General features: G+C 43.9%; 2 protein-coding genes across 7 annotated transcripts; one reads left to right on the top strand and one right to left on the bottom strand.

Annotated features, from left to right (window-relative positions):
* Positions 1-258: 258 nt before the first annotated feature.
* Positions 259-3,252, bottom strand: LOC6550709 (G1/S-specific cyclin-D2). 4 transcript variants are annotated; one of them, XM_026982236.1, is made up of 6 exons: positions 2,959-3,252; positions 2,076-2,760; positions 1,405-1,626; positions 1,168-1,342; positions 958-1,103; positions 259-898 (listed from the first exon to the last, which is right to left on the bottom strand). In XM_026982236.1, exons 2-6 carry the CDS (start codon positions 2,646-2,648, stop codon positions 587-589), a joined length of 1,428 nt encoding a protein of 475 aa, XP_026838037.1. In that variant the 5' UTR covers positions 2,649-2,760; positions 2,959-3,252; the 3' UTR covers positions 259-586. The 4 variants fall into 4 exon arrangements, with proteins under 4 accessions (XP_026838037.1, XP_001978009.1, XP_026838036.1 ...); XM_001977973.3 differs by having other exon boundaries at positions 3,022-3,252; XM_026982235.1 differs by having other exon boundaries at positions 2,967-2,987.
* A 974-nt stretch (positions 3,253-4,226) lies between these two features.
* LOC6550708 (low-density lipoprotein receptor-related protein 4) lies at positions 4,227-14,280 on the top strand. 3 transcript variants are annotated; one of them, XM_015155225.2, is made up of 14 exons: positions 4,227-4,355; positions 5,287-5,487; positions 6,017-7,332; positions 7,394-7,515; positions 7,579-7,770; positions 7,834-9,299; positions 9,709-9,924; positions 10,025-11,256; positions 11,318-11,709; positions 11,778-11,903; positions 11,971-12,088; positions 12,146-12,644; positions 12,825-12,982; positions 13,041-14,280. In XM_015155225.2, exons 2-14 carry the CDS (start codon positions 5,436-5,438, stop codon positions 13,176-13,178), a joined length of 6,027 nt encoding a protein of 2,008 aa, XP_015010711.1. In that variant the 5' UTR covers positions 4,227-4,355; positions 5,287-5,435; the 3' UTR covers positions 13,179-14,280. The 3 variants fall into 3 exon arrangements, with proteins under 3 accessions (XP_015010711.1, XP_001978008.1, XP_026838040.1); XM_001977972.3 differs by having other exon boundaries at positions 13,038-14,280; XM_026982239.1 differs by lacking the exon at positions 4,227-4,355 and adding an exon at positions 4,561-5,026 and having other exon boundaries at positions 5,284-5,487.
* Positions 14,281-14,898: the final 618 nt, after the last annotated feature.

The following is a 14,898-nucleotide window of genomic DNA, read 5'->3' as shown; positions in this document are numbered from 1 at the left end:
CGTTGCCTTTTATTAGTTGGATTCGGTCGGTAAGCTAAAATGGTTCATCTGAAAGTAAATTATATGAAAGTATACACATACAGACCTTTTAAGGGTAATATACATCATATTGATACACATCAAATGCTTTTTCCTATCATTTATTTACCAATTAAAATTATTATTATTCAAATTTAACTTTAACATATTGTTATTCTCTTTATGTTGGATGGTTTTTGTAAAACTTGCATTTAATAGTTCGTTCTTTTTTGGTTATCTGTGCAGGATTTCGAAAAGCTTATATACAAAAATAAAATGTTGCTTTACTGCTTACAATCAGTCTCGTTTTTATGTTTCATCCATTTTAAAGTTTCACGATGATTATTTAAAACTATTTTATACAGAATATTTATGATAGTTACAATAAAAACCCATAGTTTGGTAAAAAAAAAAGTTGGGTAAATATGCAATACATCGGTTTAGATGTAAGTAGTGTCGTGATATTCGCCAATCTTACGGTGATCGGACTATTAGGATCCTATACAGTAGTAAAAATAGAGTAATGTATAGTTTAAACTTAAACCTGGTATAACTATCATTTGACACCTCAAAATGTAACGTCTTGTATCTCGTTTTGAGCCTGCGCCTGCATCTTGCACGTATGCGTTCGATGTGGCGCTGCCGACCCAAAGTTGTGCTGCTGCTGATGCTGCTCCGCGCAGTCGGCTGGAGCCTTCGGCAGCGGCATGGATCTTATTGAGATTTGCGAGAGGTGCTGCGATTGGTGTATTTGGAAGCGACCCTTGTAGTATAATGTTGACATTTGTTCTGGGTCAATGTTCACTAGAAATGGCTCCAGATTCCGACTGTGCTCTTTAAAGATGTCCTCCATGTGCAACATGCAATCCTGCACCTGAGCCTGTTCATAAGAACACAAATGAGTGCTACATACCAACGCTGCTCCTTTGCCATACTCACTTGCTCCACGCTGGTCAGATCGGTCATAAGACTCAGGAGGAAGTGCAGGTTGTGTCCCGAGCGCAGATGCCACTTTAAGCCGTTCATCGATGCAGCTATGCTTGAGGCAGCTATGGTGCTGGCCGAGAACTTGGCGAATTTATGTTCTTCAAAGGGGGAGAAAAATCTTTAGTACTTTAAGTTATGGACTTATGGACTTATATGGCTTACCTTTTGCTGCCAGTGATATAAATGCCTGAGCATGTCCCCGCACTTTTCCAATGTTTATGTCCGGGAAGTTTTTACTTCCTATCGGCAGGCGCATCATCAGAAGCTCAAGAAAGTCCAAAGGAGTCACCGATGAGAGGTCCCAGCCCAAGCGGCTGAGCACATACAGCTCCCATTTCTTAAGATTGAAATAAAATGGTTCGTTCATGGTAGGTATTGCTTAACAAGGAATGTACGTACAATCAAATCATCCTTATAAATGCTGTTGTCCGTATAAACAACCAGTAGATCCACCGAGAGAGCACGACAGCTGGGTTCACGGAGCTTTGAAGCCAGTAAAAGGCAAGCTGCGGCCAATATTTGTAGATGGGTCTTGCGTACTGATTTGCTCGAGAGAAATCGATCCATGTAATTCAATGCCAGTAATACGACCTCTTCCTGGCAATTTTCTTCAGCACACACCTGTGAACATAATGCAAGCATTCAATTAATGAGTGGAAAAGTGAGTGACATATTACAATGTGTGTGAGGTAGGGACTACTATACGAAATATGAATAAATAAAATACTATTAAATCCAAAGTCCGTTCTACAATCAGAAAGTCAAATCAGAATTAATATTACAATTTTGTATTGTTCACATTACGGATGGATATTCACTTAACAGCTTGGTATATGCACTTTCTATAAACTTTAATATCTCGGAAAGTAGATTTTTGGAATTAACTTTGTTGGAGCAAAACAATTTTATATATAATATATCTACTCAGATTGCAAATTGGTCAATCAGTTATATGTAATAATTTATGTAATCAAGTATTTTTTCAAAAAGATTATAAATATAGAGCATACGACAGGCGGTTAGCTCAATTTGATTTTAATTCTTTATCTACATTTCGCTTGATTACTCACTTCCATCATCCATTCAGCGACAATTTTGCGCATCGGTGGCGTAATATCCTTCTGGATGCTAAAGTACGTGTCGGCAATCTTGTGGTGCTTCTCCTCGACCTTGAGGAAGTTCTCCAGACACCGATCCGAGTACAATGTGGGATCCCCGATGGCGGTGTTCACGTTATCGGTTGCGGGTGGATCGGCTGTAGTGGCCAGGCGATCGTCGAAGCGTTGGCAATGTGACGTCGGTGGATCTTGGCTGATGAAACGCGGATAAATTAGGATAGATTGGGTCGCTGTTGGTGGTGGCGGCGGCGGTGGTGGTGGCGGTGGAGGGGGCTTCAATTCTTCTGGATTCTTTGCAGCCGAGTCCACCGATGCGTATATATACACTAACTCCTTCATATTGCACACAACGGCGTTGTTCTGGGCATCGGGATGGGGATCGGATTCCCCGGCTCCCATGGGCGAACATATCGATGTTGAATCCCGGATGATCGCCGGCGTGGACATTTGCTGTTGGCGTTTGTTCAAACGATACAATGATGAATCAGATTCATAGACTATGTTTTCCGAGCATAAAAGATCCATTGTTTCGGCCAGAGGTTCGGTGTAAAGCTTTGGGGTTCTCTCTCGCGTCACCCTCAAGCCATTTATGTCCGCCGATTTATCAGGAACTTTGTGTAACTCCGATATGGGAATACTGCGTACAAAAAAAAGATCATACATAAGTACATACATATGTATATTGCAACCTTTTTTTCACATATAATTCAAGTATTTGCTCAAGTATGGGCACACTGCTGGCTTATATATATTTGGTCCTGTGTGAACACAGGAATATGGCATATAACCCTATCTGTTTGATTTATTCGTAAGCACATTGCACGTCTTTATTTACAATTCGACCTGCTCAGAAATAAGTTTTTCATCTCACACTATGTACTTATGTACATGTACATACATGGCTATGTATGATCAGCTCGAGAACACACGTTTTCACTTGCGCCTATTCTTGGAATTAGCACATTCCGACTAATTCGTTTTATTTACAGGCTGCACAGTACTCCATAGAGTAATTCAACTTAATTATTAAAAAAGTATACTCGAACTTGCACACGTTTGCCACTTAACCGGCGTGGACAAAGCATTGAACCATTGAACCAGATAGTTACACCTTCTATTAAAAAAAACTAGTTCGGCTTGCCATGTTCGAAGTTATACCCTTTGCACACTGCGATCGGTTAAGCATATCGATCTACATCGATGACTAGTATTTTTTATGATGGGAAATGTAAGCGGAATATAAAAGGGAACCCCCTTATTTATTTTCAATTTTTTTTTGGTGGTGAAGTATCTTGCGTAAAGTGTTATATTTTAGAATAATAAAAACTCTCTTAAATGGGTTTGATGGGGTGTGAAAGGGGTGGAAACTCACTTCTTAGCTCCTACAAAATTGCAATTATTTTTTAGTCTAAATGGGCTTTTTGTTTTAAACGATCAATTAACTTTTGATCGCAGTTTCACATCTTTCAAATATTCCAATCATTCCAGCTTGGATTTACCAAAATCAAAAATACTATAATATGCTACGACGTTGCCACCTTGCATTCATGTAAAGATGACACTGCATAGCCGATCATTTTGCAAGTCATACATATAACGATCATGGTCCACGACAAAATGGCCAGTGATGCGAAACTAACTGGTTTTAGTTCACCCAACTAAGTTTTATGGGGATCAAAACACCCTATTAAATTTCGTTTAAATGCCTGGAACCTGTTGCTTACATGTCAGATTGTTCTGAAGCTTTCCAGCTGCACTTAAAGATACTTTTCTGCTTACAAATAGCATTAAATTACTGTTTCACTATTTTCTTGAGGATAAACAGTATTAACCTTTGCATCTTCTTAGAAATGAAATACATACATATGTAAATAAGTACGCATTGAGAATAAAATGTAGTTCCATGTCCAATGACACAGTCTTGCTTTTGCAAGATAAGTTGTTCGCCGAAAAACTGCAGCGTTGGCAACGCTATTAATACTGCAATCCTTAATTGTGTTCGCATTCGTCTAACTACTTAGTTGTTGCAAGTGAATTTGTCCCCACTCTTGAAACGCAGACAAAAGCTTCTGCTTCCCAGAAAAAGCTTAAGGATTCAGAGAAAACTTTTAACAGCACACGAGAGTTGAGTGGAACACTCGCGTCCGCCGACTTCGCTTACCGTCAGAGGGATGCTGTAATCCCCTGAAATTTTATATTCGTTATATTGCCGAAGAAGACAAGAGACGTGCTGTACGAAAATAATTTTCATTCACGTAAATTGCCCACACAAATGTGTGCTGAACAATTAGCTGATTCAATTGTTCTTGTCTTGAAATCGAAATTCTTGGAATTGAAAAGTGCCAAAGTTTCAGGAGGTTCCTTTTGTTTAATAATACTGTGTTTAATATGCATATGTTCGCGTGTGTGGTGCGCATGACACACATACATAAATGCCAACAAAGTCCCAAAAATCGCATCCATTCGCGAGGGGACTTCGCAGGACGTTATAAACACCTTTATACACATTTTGGAAATGCCACACTCAGTGCCAAGCCCACGCAACTTATAAATAGGATATATATTGAATAAAGTACTGCTATGAGCGGAGTGCCGCATGATATTTCAATGGATCGAAAGGGTCCTGGACCTACAAAGTAATCTTCTGGCGATTAAATCTTCCGTTTAGTGAGACAACGTAATGCAAAAAATGTTGTGGGCGTACAAGTCAATGTTTTAAATGTATTGACTTAGAAGTGCATAAATCGTAAACATCCCAGTGAGACAATAGCAAATAATAAACCAGACGTGCTAAAAACACCAGTGCTAAAAAATAAGATGAATAAAATAAAGTCCATTGAGTGACACCCACGCAAAGAACAAGTGTGCTTAAGTGTAAAATATACACAACATATATACATCAGGTGGGCGGGTTTTGCGCATAGTAACCCACCTCCCCCAAGCCCAAAACTTTTTATTATGCATCCAATAACCAGACAAAATACTATTAAGTGAATTTCATTATTTTAAAAATTACGCCCCCTCCCCCGCCCCACAAAAAAAAAAAAAATTCAAAACTCTAGATCCGCCTCGGTTAGCAAAATATGTTATACGCAAGCGCTCAATACGAAAACCTCCTTCTCTCTACCCCCTCCCGCCCATTTCCCTCTCTTTCTCTTAGCAGAATCGAAACAACAGTTAGCGGAGAGCAACATAACAGCAGCAGCATCCGCTTAGCAGAGCAGCAAATGCTTCGGAGGCAAAAGCAGTAAAGCTCGCCCCGCTACTACGTTACGTGCCTATGAGTGGGCGAGTTTGTGTACATGTCTGGACATGTATTTGACAGCCTTTCCCTTTTGGCCATTGGTATGCTTCGTGTGGCTCTGTAAGTATTGCCCTCGGATACGGATACGATTCGTCCTGGGAGGGGATCCCTGTTAACGCCCACGCTGTGCTACAACCAACAGCACTTTTCCTCAATGAACACTTGCCCACGAAAACTAGCCAATTGAGAAAATTCTCCGCTAAGGGGGGTTTAATTGAAATATTTCTGTGACCATGCAATCTGTAATATGTATATGCAGTGCATCATAGGACCAGCATCCAATTTAATGACCCTTTTTCTTTTAAATTTACGATATTGCTAGTATGCTAACTTTGACTTTTTCAAAGCAGAGTAGTGTGGGAGATCTTTTTAAACTATTGGGAAACCTTTTAACTGAATACCCCACCTTTGTATGTATCACATTAGAAGTATTGAACGTGCTCCCTTCATATCTTTTGCATCTTGTTAAGAAATTGCAATGGCATGGGTGCAATTGCTGTTAGTTTTGAAGGAGAATGGGTATTTTTTTTAAATATATAATTAAAACAAATCGCAAGGCTAATGGTACCTTTTGAAATCCTGCGACTAGGTCTCGGTCTAGGCGACTTGACGAAACTTGCTGTGAAACGAAACGCGCCCCACTATGGAATTCACCCGACAAACGCACTGGGTCGTTGGGATTGGAATAAGCACAAGCAGCTGCACTCGGATGCCAGGATCGGGCATTTAGAGGCGGGCAACGAGTCGCGGGAGGAGCAGCTGTCGGAGGAGTTGAGCAAGTTCGGCGAGAAGCTCTTTCCCGTCTCCAACTATCCGCCCTATCAGCAGACTAACGAGGATAGCCAGGAGGTGCATCACAGTGGCGAGGACAAATTGCATACGATGGAATCGTCTGTGCCGTCCAAGGCGAGAGCTCCCGGTGGCACCAACTTGAACGATACTCCCAAGTTCCGGAACATTGGGGCCCAGCGGGGTCGAACCGAAGTAGCCGGCATACGCGAGGCTGATCGAATCAGTTCACGTGGTCGAGATGGTTTTATCGGCGGGCCCACTAACAAACAGAAGCCCTTTAGAGTCAATCTGGCCGTTCTGGTGCAGGATGATCCCAGTCAACCGGGTGAGGCGTACTCCAACTGCCAGAGCTCGAATGAATCCAATGAGAACTGCAATCCCGAGGAGGATGCAGTGCCGAATTTGCAAAGGGATTGCGAGAAGACCGGGCTACATGTGATGTGCCCCCGAACCTTTCGATGCATCAGCAAGTACTGGCTCTGCGATGGGGATGATGACTGCGGAGACTACTCGGATGAGACGCACTGCGGAGCCAGGACGAACTGTACAGAGGATCAGTTCGAGTGTCTCAACGGATTCTGCATTCCACGAACCTGGGTCTGCGACGGTGAGAACGATTGCAAGGACTTCTCCGACGAGACCCACTGCAACCGCACCACCTGCACGGATGAGCACTTCACCTGCAACGATGGCTACTGCATCTCCCTGGCCTTCCGGTGTGATGGAGAGCACGATTGCAATGACAACTCGGATGAGCTCAAGTGCGCGGCGGTTATAAACAGCTGTCCGGAGGGCGAGTTCAAGTGCCGCGGCGGCTTGGGTGGGGCAGGAGGTCCCAGTGGCCAGTGTATCCTCAATCGCTTCCGTTGCGATGGCGACAACGACTGCGGCGACTGGAGCGACGAGGAGAATTGCCCCCAGAAACCATCACTATGTACCTCGAACGAATACAAGTGTGCCGATGGCACCTGTATCCCAAAGCGCTGGAAGTGTGACAAGGAGCAGGATTGCGACGGCGGAGAAGACGAGAACGACTGCGGGAGTCTTGGCTCGGAGCATCCCTTGACTTGCGGATCGGATGAGTTTACTTGCAACAATGGGCGCTGCATTCTGGTATGACTCATGTAGACGCCTCACATTCTGTTGCTCATTGAGTCCCTTGTTGTCGATTCAGAAAACCTGGCTCTGCGATGGCTATCCAGACTGCGCTACTGGAGAGGATGAAGTTGAGTGCCACCTACAATGCGACCTGGGACAATTTTTATGCCCAACCAAACAAAACCTAACAAATCTTAAGTAAGTTATATTGATCATACAAAAGAAGCAATACGATTCCCAATTCCCGATTGTGATTTTCAGGATATGTGTCCATCAGAAGCATATTTGCGATGGCCACAACGAATGCCCGGCCGGCGAGGATGAGGCCGACTGTCCCAAGGAACGAAAATGTTCGGAGCCGAGTCCTTGCGAGCAACTCTGCATTGAAACCACTGCAGGATTGAACGAGTGTGCCTGTCGACTTGGATATGTCATGGACAAGAACAAAGTCAAGTAAGTGCTCGATTGTTTACAGGGTATTCCGAACGATATTAAAGTGATGCCACGATTGATCAGCTGCACGGATATAGATGAATGCCAGTACCTGACCAGTCCGGTGTGCTCCCAAAAATGCCACAACACTATGGGTTCCTTTAAGTGCTCCTGCGAAACGGGCTACATACTTCGTCCAGATCTGAGATCCTGCAAAGCACTGGGTGGTGCGATGACCCTGCTGGTGGCCAACCGCTGGGACATACGACGGGTGACTTTGAGTAATAACCGATATACGGCGATTGTGAAGGGACTCCACAATGCGATCGCACTGGACTTCCACCACCGCAAGGGCCTGATGTTCTGGTCCGACGTGTCCACCGATGTCATCAAGATGGTATATATGAATGGGACGCGAGTTCGAGACGTCATCAAATGGGGTCTGGAGTCGCCGGGTGGCATAGCAGTCGACTGGATACACGATCTGCTATTCTGGACGGATTCGGGCACGAGGCGTGTGGAGGTTTCCAATTTCCAGGGAAACCTGCGCACCGTCATCGCTTCCTACGATCTGGACAAGCCCCGTGCCATCGTTGTGCATCCGGGAGAGGCGTTGGCCTTCTGGAGTGACTGGGGACCGAATCCGAAGATAGAGCGCGCCTACATGGATGGAACACAGCGAAAAGTAATCATATCAAAGGGCGTGACCTGGCCAAATGGCCTGGCAATCGACTTCCCCAACAGCAAGATCTACTGGGCTGATGCCAAGCAGCATGCCATCGAATGCTCCAATTTGGATGGCAGTGATCGAAACAAGATCCTCAGCACCCATTTACCACATCCATTTGCCCTCACTCTCTTCGAGGACACCATGTACTGGACGGACTGGAATACCAAGACTGTGTCGGCGGCAGACAAGATAACAGGGAAGGAGTTCCGAGCGGTCCATGAGAATTTCCATTTCCCGATGGACATCCATGCCTATCATCCGGCTCGGCAGCCGGAGTATGCCGATCGCTGCCAAAAGGATCGGCGAGGTCTGCGTGGCGGGTGTTCCCATCTCTGTTTGCCAAACAAGACGTCACGACGATGCGGATGTCCCATTGGACTTTCTCTGAAGGAGGATGGAAAGACCTGTAAGAGTACGGCCGATAAACTGGTTTTGGTGGCGCGACGAAAGGACATACGCTTGAGGCATCTGAGGGACAACCAAGCGGATCCCAACGACGTTGACATGATTGTTCCCTTGGATAACCTGAAACATGCCGTAGCCCTGGATTGGTGCAGCGACACGGACTTCATCTATTGGACAGACGTGGAGCGCAGCACCATCAATAAGGCGCATCTCAATGGAAGCTACCAACAGCGAGTGGTGCACTCGAATCTAGTTTCCCCAGTGGGTCTGGCACTTGACTGGATAACCGACAAACTCTATTGGACAGATCCCTCGACGAATCGCATTGAGGTCGCCACCACGAACGGAAAGATGCGCACCTTGCTCATATGGGAAAAGCTATACAAGCCACGGGATATCGTTGTAAACCCGATTGGTTAGTTAAACATGTTTTACTTATCTATGTCATGTATTGGTGTGTACAGCTGTAAGAAAGTACATCGATCCTTATGTCGTTGTATTCATTAAGATACTTGCTAAAGTCCTGCATGAAATGGACGTACTTTTCGGTACTCCTTATACTCGTTAATGTCGATTCACCACTTGCACTGTGACACTCAGTCCAGAGAGTTAAAACACTCGAGTTCTATGTTCAGGTAGGCTCTGGTTTTGACTTTCGAAAGCATGTCTCAATTTACCTTTTAAAACGCCAAAAAGATGCCTCCATCCTCATTATGTGCAAGCGTTTTAAAGTGTAAATGGGCTCTTACACATGTAATCAGTTATTATTTTCCACATTTTGCGGTAAATCTATTGTGCTAATTTGTATTTCCTTCCGTTTTAAGAGGGCTTCATGTTCTGGTCGGATTGGGGCGATGATCCTATGATTGAACGTGCCAACATGGATGGACATGAGCGCGTCACCATAACATCGAAGAAGTTAATTTATCCCAATGGCCTGGCGATCGATTACGAGAAAAGCAAGATCTACTTTGTTGATGGTGGCACAAAGACGTTGGAGAACATGAACTTTGATGGCAGCGGGCGCCAAGTTATTCTCAGTAAGTGTTCACTAATTAAATAGTTTGGTAACCCCAGATAAGCGCTTCCAAATAGCAATGTATACAACTTGTAACCTAATATACTTCGCCTTACACACAGACGGACTTGGCCATCCCTTCGGCTTGGATGTCAACGAGGGCCGTGTGTTTTGGACAGATTGGGATACCAAGTCAGTGATGAGCGCCAATAAGCTGACTGGCAAGGACACCAACGTCATCATCGCCAATAGCACGGACCTGATGGACATCCGGGTGTTCCATCGCACTCGCAGGCGCATCTTTAACGCGTGCGACAAGCTGAATGGAGGTTGCTCCCACCTGTGTCTCCTGAATCCCACCAGCTACACCTGTGCCTGCACCGTGGGAGTTCAACTGAAGGAGGATAGGCACACATGCTCCGAAGGACCAACGCAATACATACTGTTCGCGCACAGAATCGATATAAGGCAAATCTCATTGGATTTTGATCACCTGATCGATGTGGTGCTTCCACTGCCGCCGATCTCGAATGCGGTGGCTCTGGATGTCGACCGGCAGACGGGCTACATCTACTGGTCGGACACCATTGAGAACGTGATCATGAGCTCGAGTCCAGATGGTCTGCACGTTCAGAAGATCGTTGGCGATAGTCTGGAGAATCCCGATGGTCTGGTTGTCGATTCGATTGGCCGTACTATATATTGGGCCGATGCCGGTCGTCACACCATTGAAGTGGCAAGTCTGGATGGTAGTAATCGACATGTGATTGCATACAAGGACCTGGAGTCGCCACGTGGCTTGGCTTTGGATTACGAAGCCGGCCTCTTGTTTTGGACCGACTGGGGGCACTATCGCAAGATTGAGAGATCCCATTTGGATGGCAACGAGAGGTCTCGCATTGTGACCGCCAATCTTGGATGGCCCAACGGGCTGTCACTGGATTTGAAGAGCAAGCGAATCTACTGGGTCGATGCTCGCCTGAAGACCATCGACTCTTGCGATTATACCGGAAACCAACGCAAGTTGATCATGTCATCGCTGCACCATCCGTACGCTCTAGCTCTATCGGATGATAATATTTACTGGACCGACTGGAAGTCGAAGGCGTTGCACATGACGGAAAGACGTAATATCAGTGCTAAGCGGGATATAATCACCAACATCGACGGACTGATGGACATCAAGATCATCAATCAGAATCAGAATCAATCCACGATGAAAAATGCCTGTGGAAACAACAATGGAAACTGTTCGCATCTATGTCTACGTAATCCATCTGGATATTCGTGTCAGTGTCCCATTGGATTGCGACTGCGCCAGAACAGCACAACCCAGTGTCAGAATTTACCAGAGGTATTTAACTCCCATCCTAACTATTAGCAGGCCCAACTAAAGACGTACATAATTCTTTCAGGACTATCTTCTTATCGCCTTGCGTTCGGGGATTGGCATGATTTCGTTGAATTCTGGGGATTTCATGGACGTCGTTTTGCCCATAAACGGAGTGCATGGAGCGGTCGTACTCGATTACCACTACCGAAAGAACTTACTCTTCTTTGCCGATGTTAACTTGGATGTTATTCGTAGAGTTAACCTATTGAACCTAACCGAAAGCAAGGTGATTGTCGGTACGGATGTGCTCACGCCCAACGGCATAGCCGTCGACTGGATTGCGGATAACCTGTATTGGTCCGATACTGATCGCAAACTAATCGAAGTATCTCGACTTGATGGCAGCTGTCGCAAGAGGATCGTCGAGGATAATTTGGGCGACCCACGGTCACTTATTGTGCATCCAAAGAAAGCGTAAGAGCAGCTATATCACGCAGTTACTATTTGCAATTAACGATGAATATGCTACGATGCCCTTCTAGCTACCTGTTTTGGTCGGATTGGAGCTCGCCTGCGAAAATCGAGCGCAGCTACTTGGATGGCTCAAATCGCACGGTGATTATCACATCCGGAATCGGGTTCCCAACAGGCCTTACCATTGATTTCACGTTAGTTACTCTATGCGGTGCCTAAATTTGCATAATCTATTAAAATTATATCATGTTTATTTTGTAGCAATCGCCGGTTGCTGTGGGCCGACGCCTTGGAGGACAACATCGGCCAGGTTGATTTTAATGGCAAACGTCGTCAGACCATTGTTCCTTATGCACCGCATCCTTTTGGTCTGACTTTGGTAAGGACGACTACTTGTGTTCCTCTTCAGATACACTAATAAGCAACTTTAATTTAGTTTGAAAATAGCATATTCTGGACGGACTGGTATAACAAGTCGGTGTATCGGTCTCAGAAACTGCAGCGAACTGGGTATGGCAATCCGTTTGAGGTGCGCGATGCCCTAAGTGGCGCACTGGATATACGCGCTGTCTCGCTGAACCGTCAACCCAAGAGTGTGAATCACTGTGCCCAGGATAATGGAGGCTGTACGCATCTCTGTCTTAATCGCAATGTGGACTACGTGTGTGCCTGTCCGGATGTGATGGATCCCAAAGGTGTGGCATGCTCCGTCAAGCCAAAAGTTCTGGTGCACGCCAATTTGGAGAACGATCAATTGCTGGAATATTCCGACGAATCCACCGATGATTCCACACCGCCTGAGCTACTGGGCGAGTCCAATAACCATGGTGATGATGGCCATACGAAGAAGAGCGATCAGGAGAGGGAGTTCTTTGTCCTCGTGGCGCTGGGCGTGGTCATTGTTATGGTGGTCATCATAATACTTGTTATATTCAGTAAGAACATTTTTATATTCAGAGGTGCTAAAGAAATCTCTGGATACTTAAGATTGTGGCATACTTTTAGACACCTTGTGAGGAGTCGTACACATCTGGAGATTTCTATGGCCTTCACAATGATATACATTTATTTTCGAACCCAATATTCATATCATACTTATTGTCCTATATTTACAGTGCTTGCTTTCAACACGAGCAAGAAGAAAAACAAACGCAATTCCCGCGGCTCCAGCAGATCTGTACTAACCTTCTCAAATCCAAACTACAACGTTGATGGCACGCCGATGGAACCGAAGACGAATATATGGAAGCGTTTTAAGTACGACAAAACCCATGTAAGATATATAGGATTCAGTCGAAAGTGCGCGAGTATAATTGCAATCCTTTCAGCAGGAACGAGCCGGGGTCTACGAGGAGCGCAGTCTGACCACGGAGACGGCTTCCTCGAGCCTCTTTGTCCCGACTCCATCCCCGATGGCGTCGCCCTCAACAAAAACAATCCAACTGACAACGCTCTCGACTATCACATAGCTGGCATAAATAGTTAATGGCCGACAAAACGGGATTCTCTGAAACCATTTACCGATTCATGCCATAATCGTGATTGATTTGATTGTAAATGTGAAAAAAACAACTGTTTTTAATTTGCTCTTGAAACCCCAGTAGAAAATTCTGTATTTTTTTTTTATGTGAAAGTGCAAACGTGTCCTGTTAAAGCTCAAAATAAGGGGGTTTTAAGATAATACAAAATGAATATATTATATATGTAATATGATATATTATTCAATTATGTAATCACTAAATTATTTTCCTATTTTGTAATAATAAGTAATAACTATTAAGTAATTCGGGTGCTTCAACTTTGAAACAAAACAATATCCTACTGTTGGGCGCGTTTTTTGTTTGCTGATCACGAAATCGATATTGAAAATTGAAATGACCATGACATGGTTCACGTTTATGTTTATGTCTGATTGCCAATGATAAAATCATTGTCAAGTCCAATCATAAACAACACAGTGTAAGCGGAAGTTCTTCAGCGATTTCCGTTTCCGCGGCGCATTAAGTGCAAATGTCGAAAAACTTCCAGTTCTCTTATTTTGTACATGTATGTGCTAGACTGTTGATTTAAGTCTGTATGCAGAATTGTAATGTATGCAAACGTAATTAAACGAAGAGGTGTTAACAACAATTTCCAGAGCCCAAGGAATACAAACATCGTTTGGTTCCCATGGTTCACATAAATGTTATTAAACGGGTTTTGTTTGAAGACGAAAATCGCGAACTTAATTCCATTCAGGGATTCGGCAAAATATCTGGTAACTTAAGTTTTCTATCCGTGTTTGTAAATATATTTTTTGCTTGCAGATGTATAAACTATTAAATACACAAAGAAGCATTCTTTTATTTGCTCAACAATTTCGGGGCAACATGATTTTCGTCTCATATTTTTTTCTAATTTATGAATTTCCTATGTTCTTGGAATTTTTACGCTGAATCGAGAGGGTATCATAATTTTGGCCAGAATAGATTGTAATTTTTGTAAAGGTACTAAAAGAGTTAAAGGTTTCGTGTTTTTATCGAGAATGCAAAATGTAAGGAAATGTTTACCATCGGGGATGATCATTCTGGATATATGTGGTAATATCTACATTAAATGTTGTTACGAATTTACTTAGTGTATCCAATGTGTGTTTTATTTTATGTGTTGTTCGACTTTCATTTTGAAAATTAACGACATAAAAGTGCAATTGCCTAATTTGTTTGAGTGCACATCGGTACGTAAGTATTTCTAGGTATCCCATTGTATTTGGCACCGTTCACAGATTAGAGTGAAAGCGGAGATATACAAGTTGGACATCAGGATAATGGGACCCGAAAGCTTCATCGTGATGAGCTTTACAAAAGCCCAGCTGGGCTTCTCCACCTTCTTGCCATGTTTTATACAAAACTTGCTTACGCGATAAACTTTTGGCCGGAAATAATACTTATAATAAATCCATATACTTTTAAAACATTTCTAACAACCGCTAATAGAATCCGGTCTGATTGAAAGATCGCTTGGCTCAAGCATGGTTGTTGCCGGCAAAAGCTCGTCGTATTCGTCACTGTAGTGGATGCTAGGACCTAGGTCAATGCTCCAATTTAGAGCGGAAAAGTGCATTCGTATCTAGAGTTCGTGGACCTTGGCTGGATCGAAATGCGATCTTGCAGTTTTTCATTATGTTATGTTGAAATAATGTTCATTCGT

This window comes from Drosophila erecta, unplaced genomic scaffold (assembly GCF_003286155.1).
Source record: "Drosophila erecta strain 14021-0224.00,06,07 unplaced genomic scaffold, DereRS2 tig00000126-arrow-pilon, whole genome shotgun sequence".
Taxonomy (NCBI): Eukaryota; Metazoa; Arthropoda; class Insecta; order Diptera; family Drosophilidae; genus Drosophila; species Drosophila erecta.
Note: the sequence above shows the minus strand (reverse complement) of the source record. Positions and strands in the feature narration are given on the sequence as shown.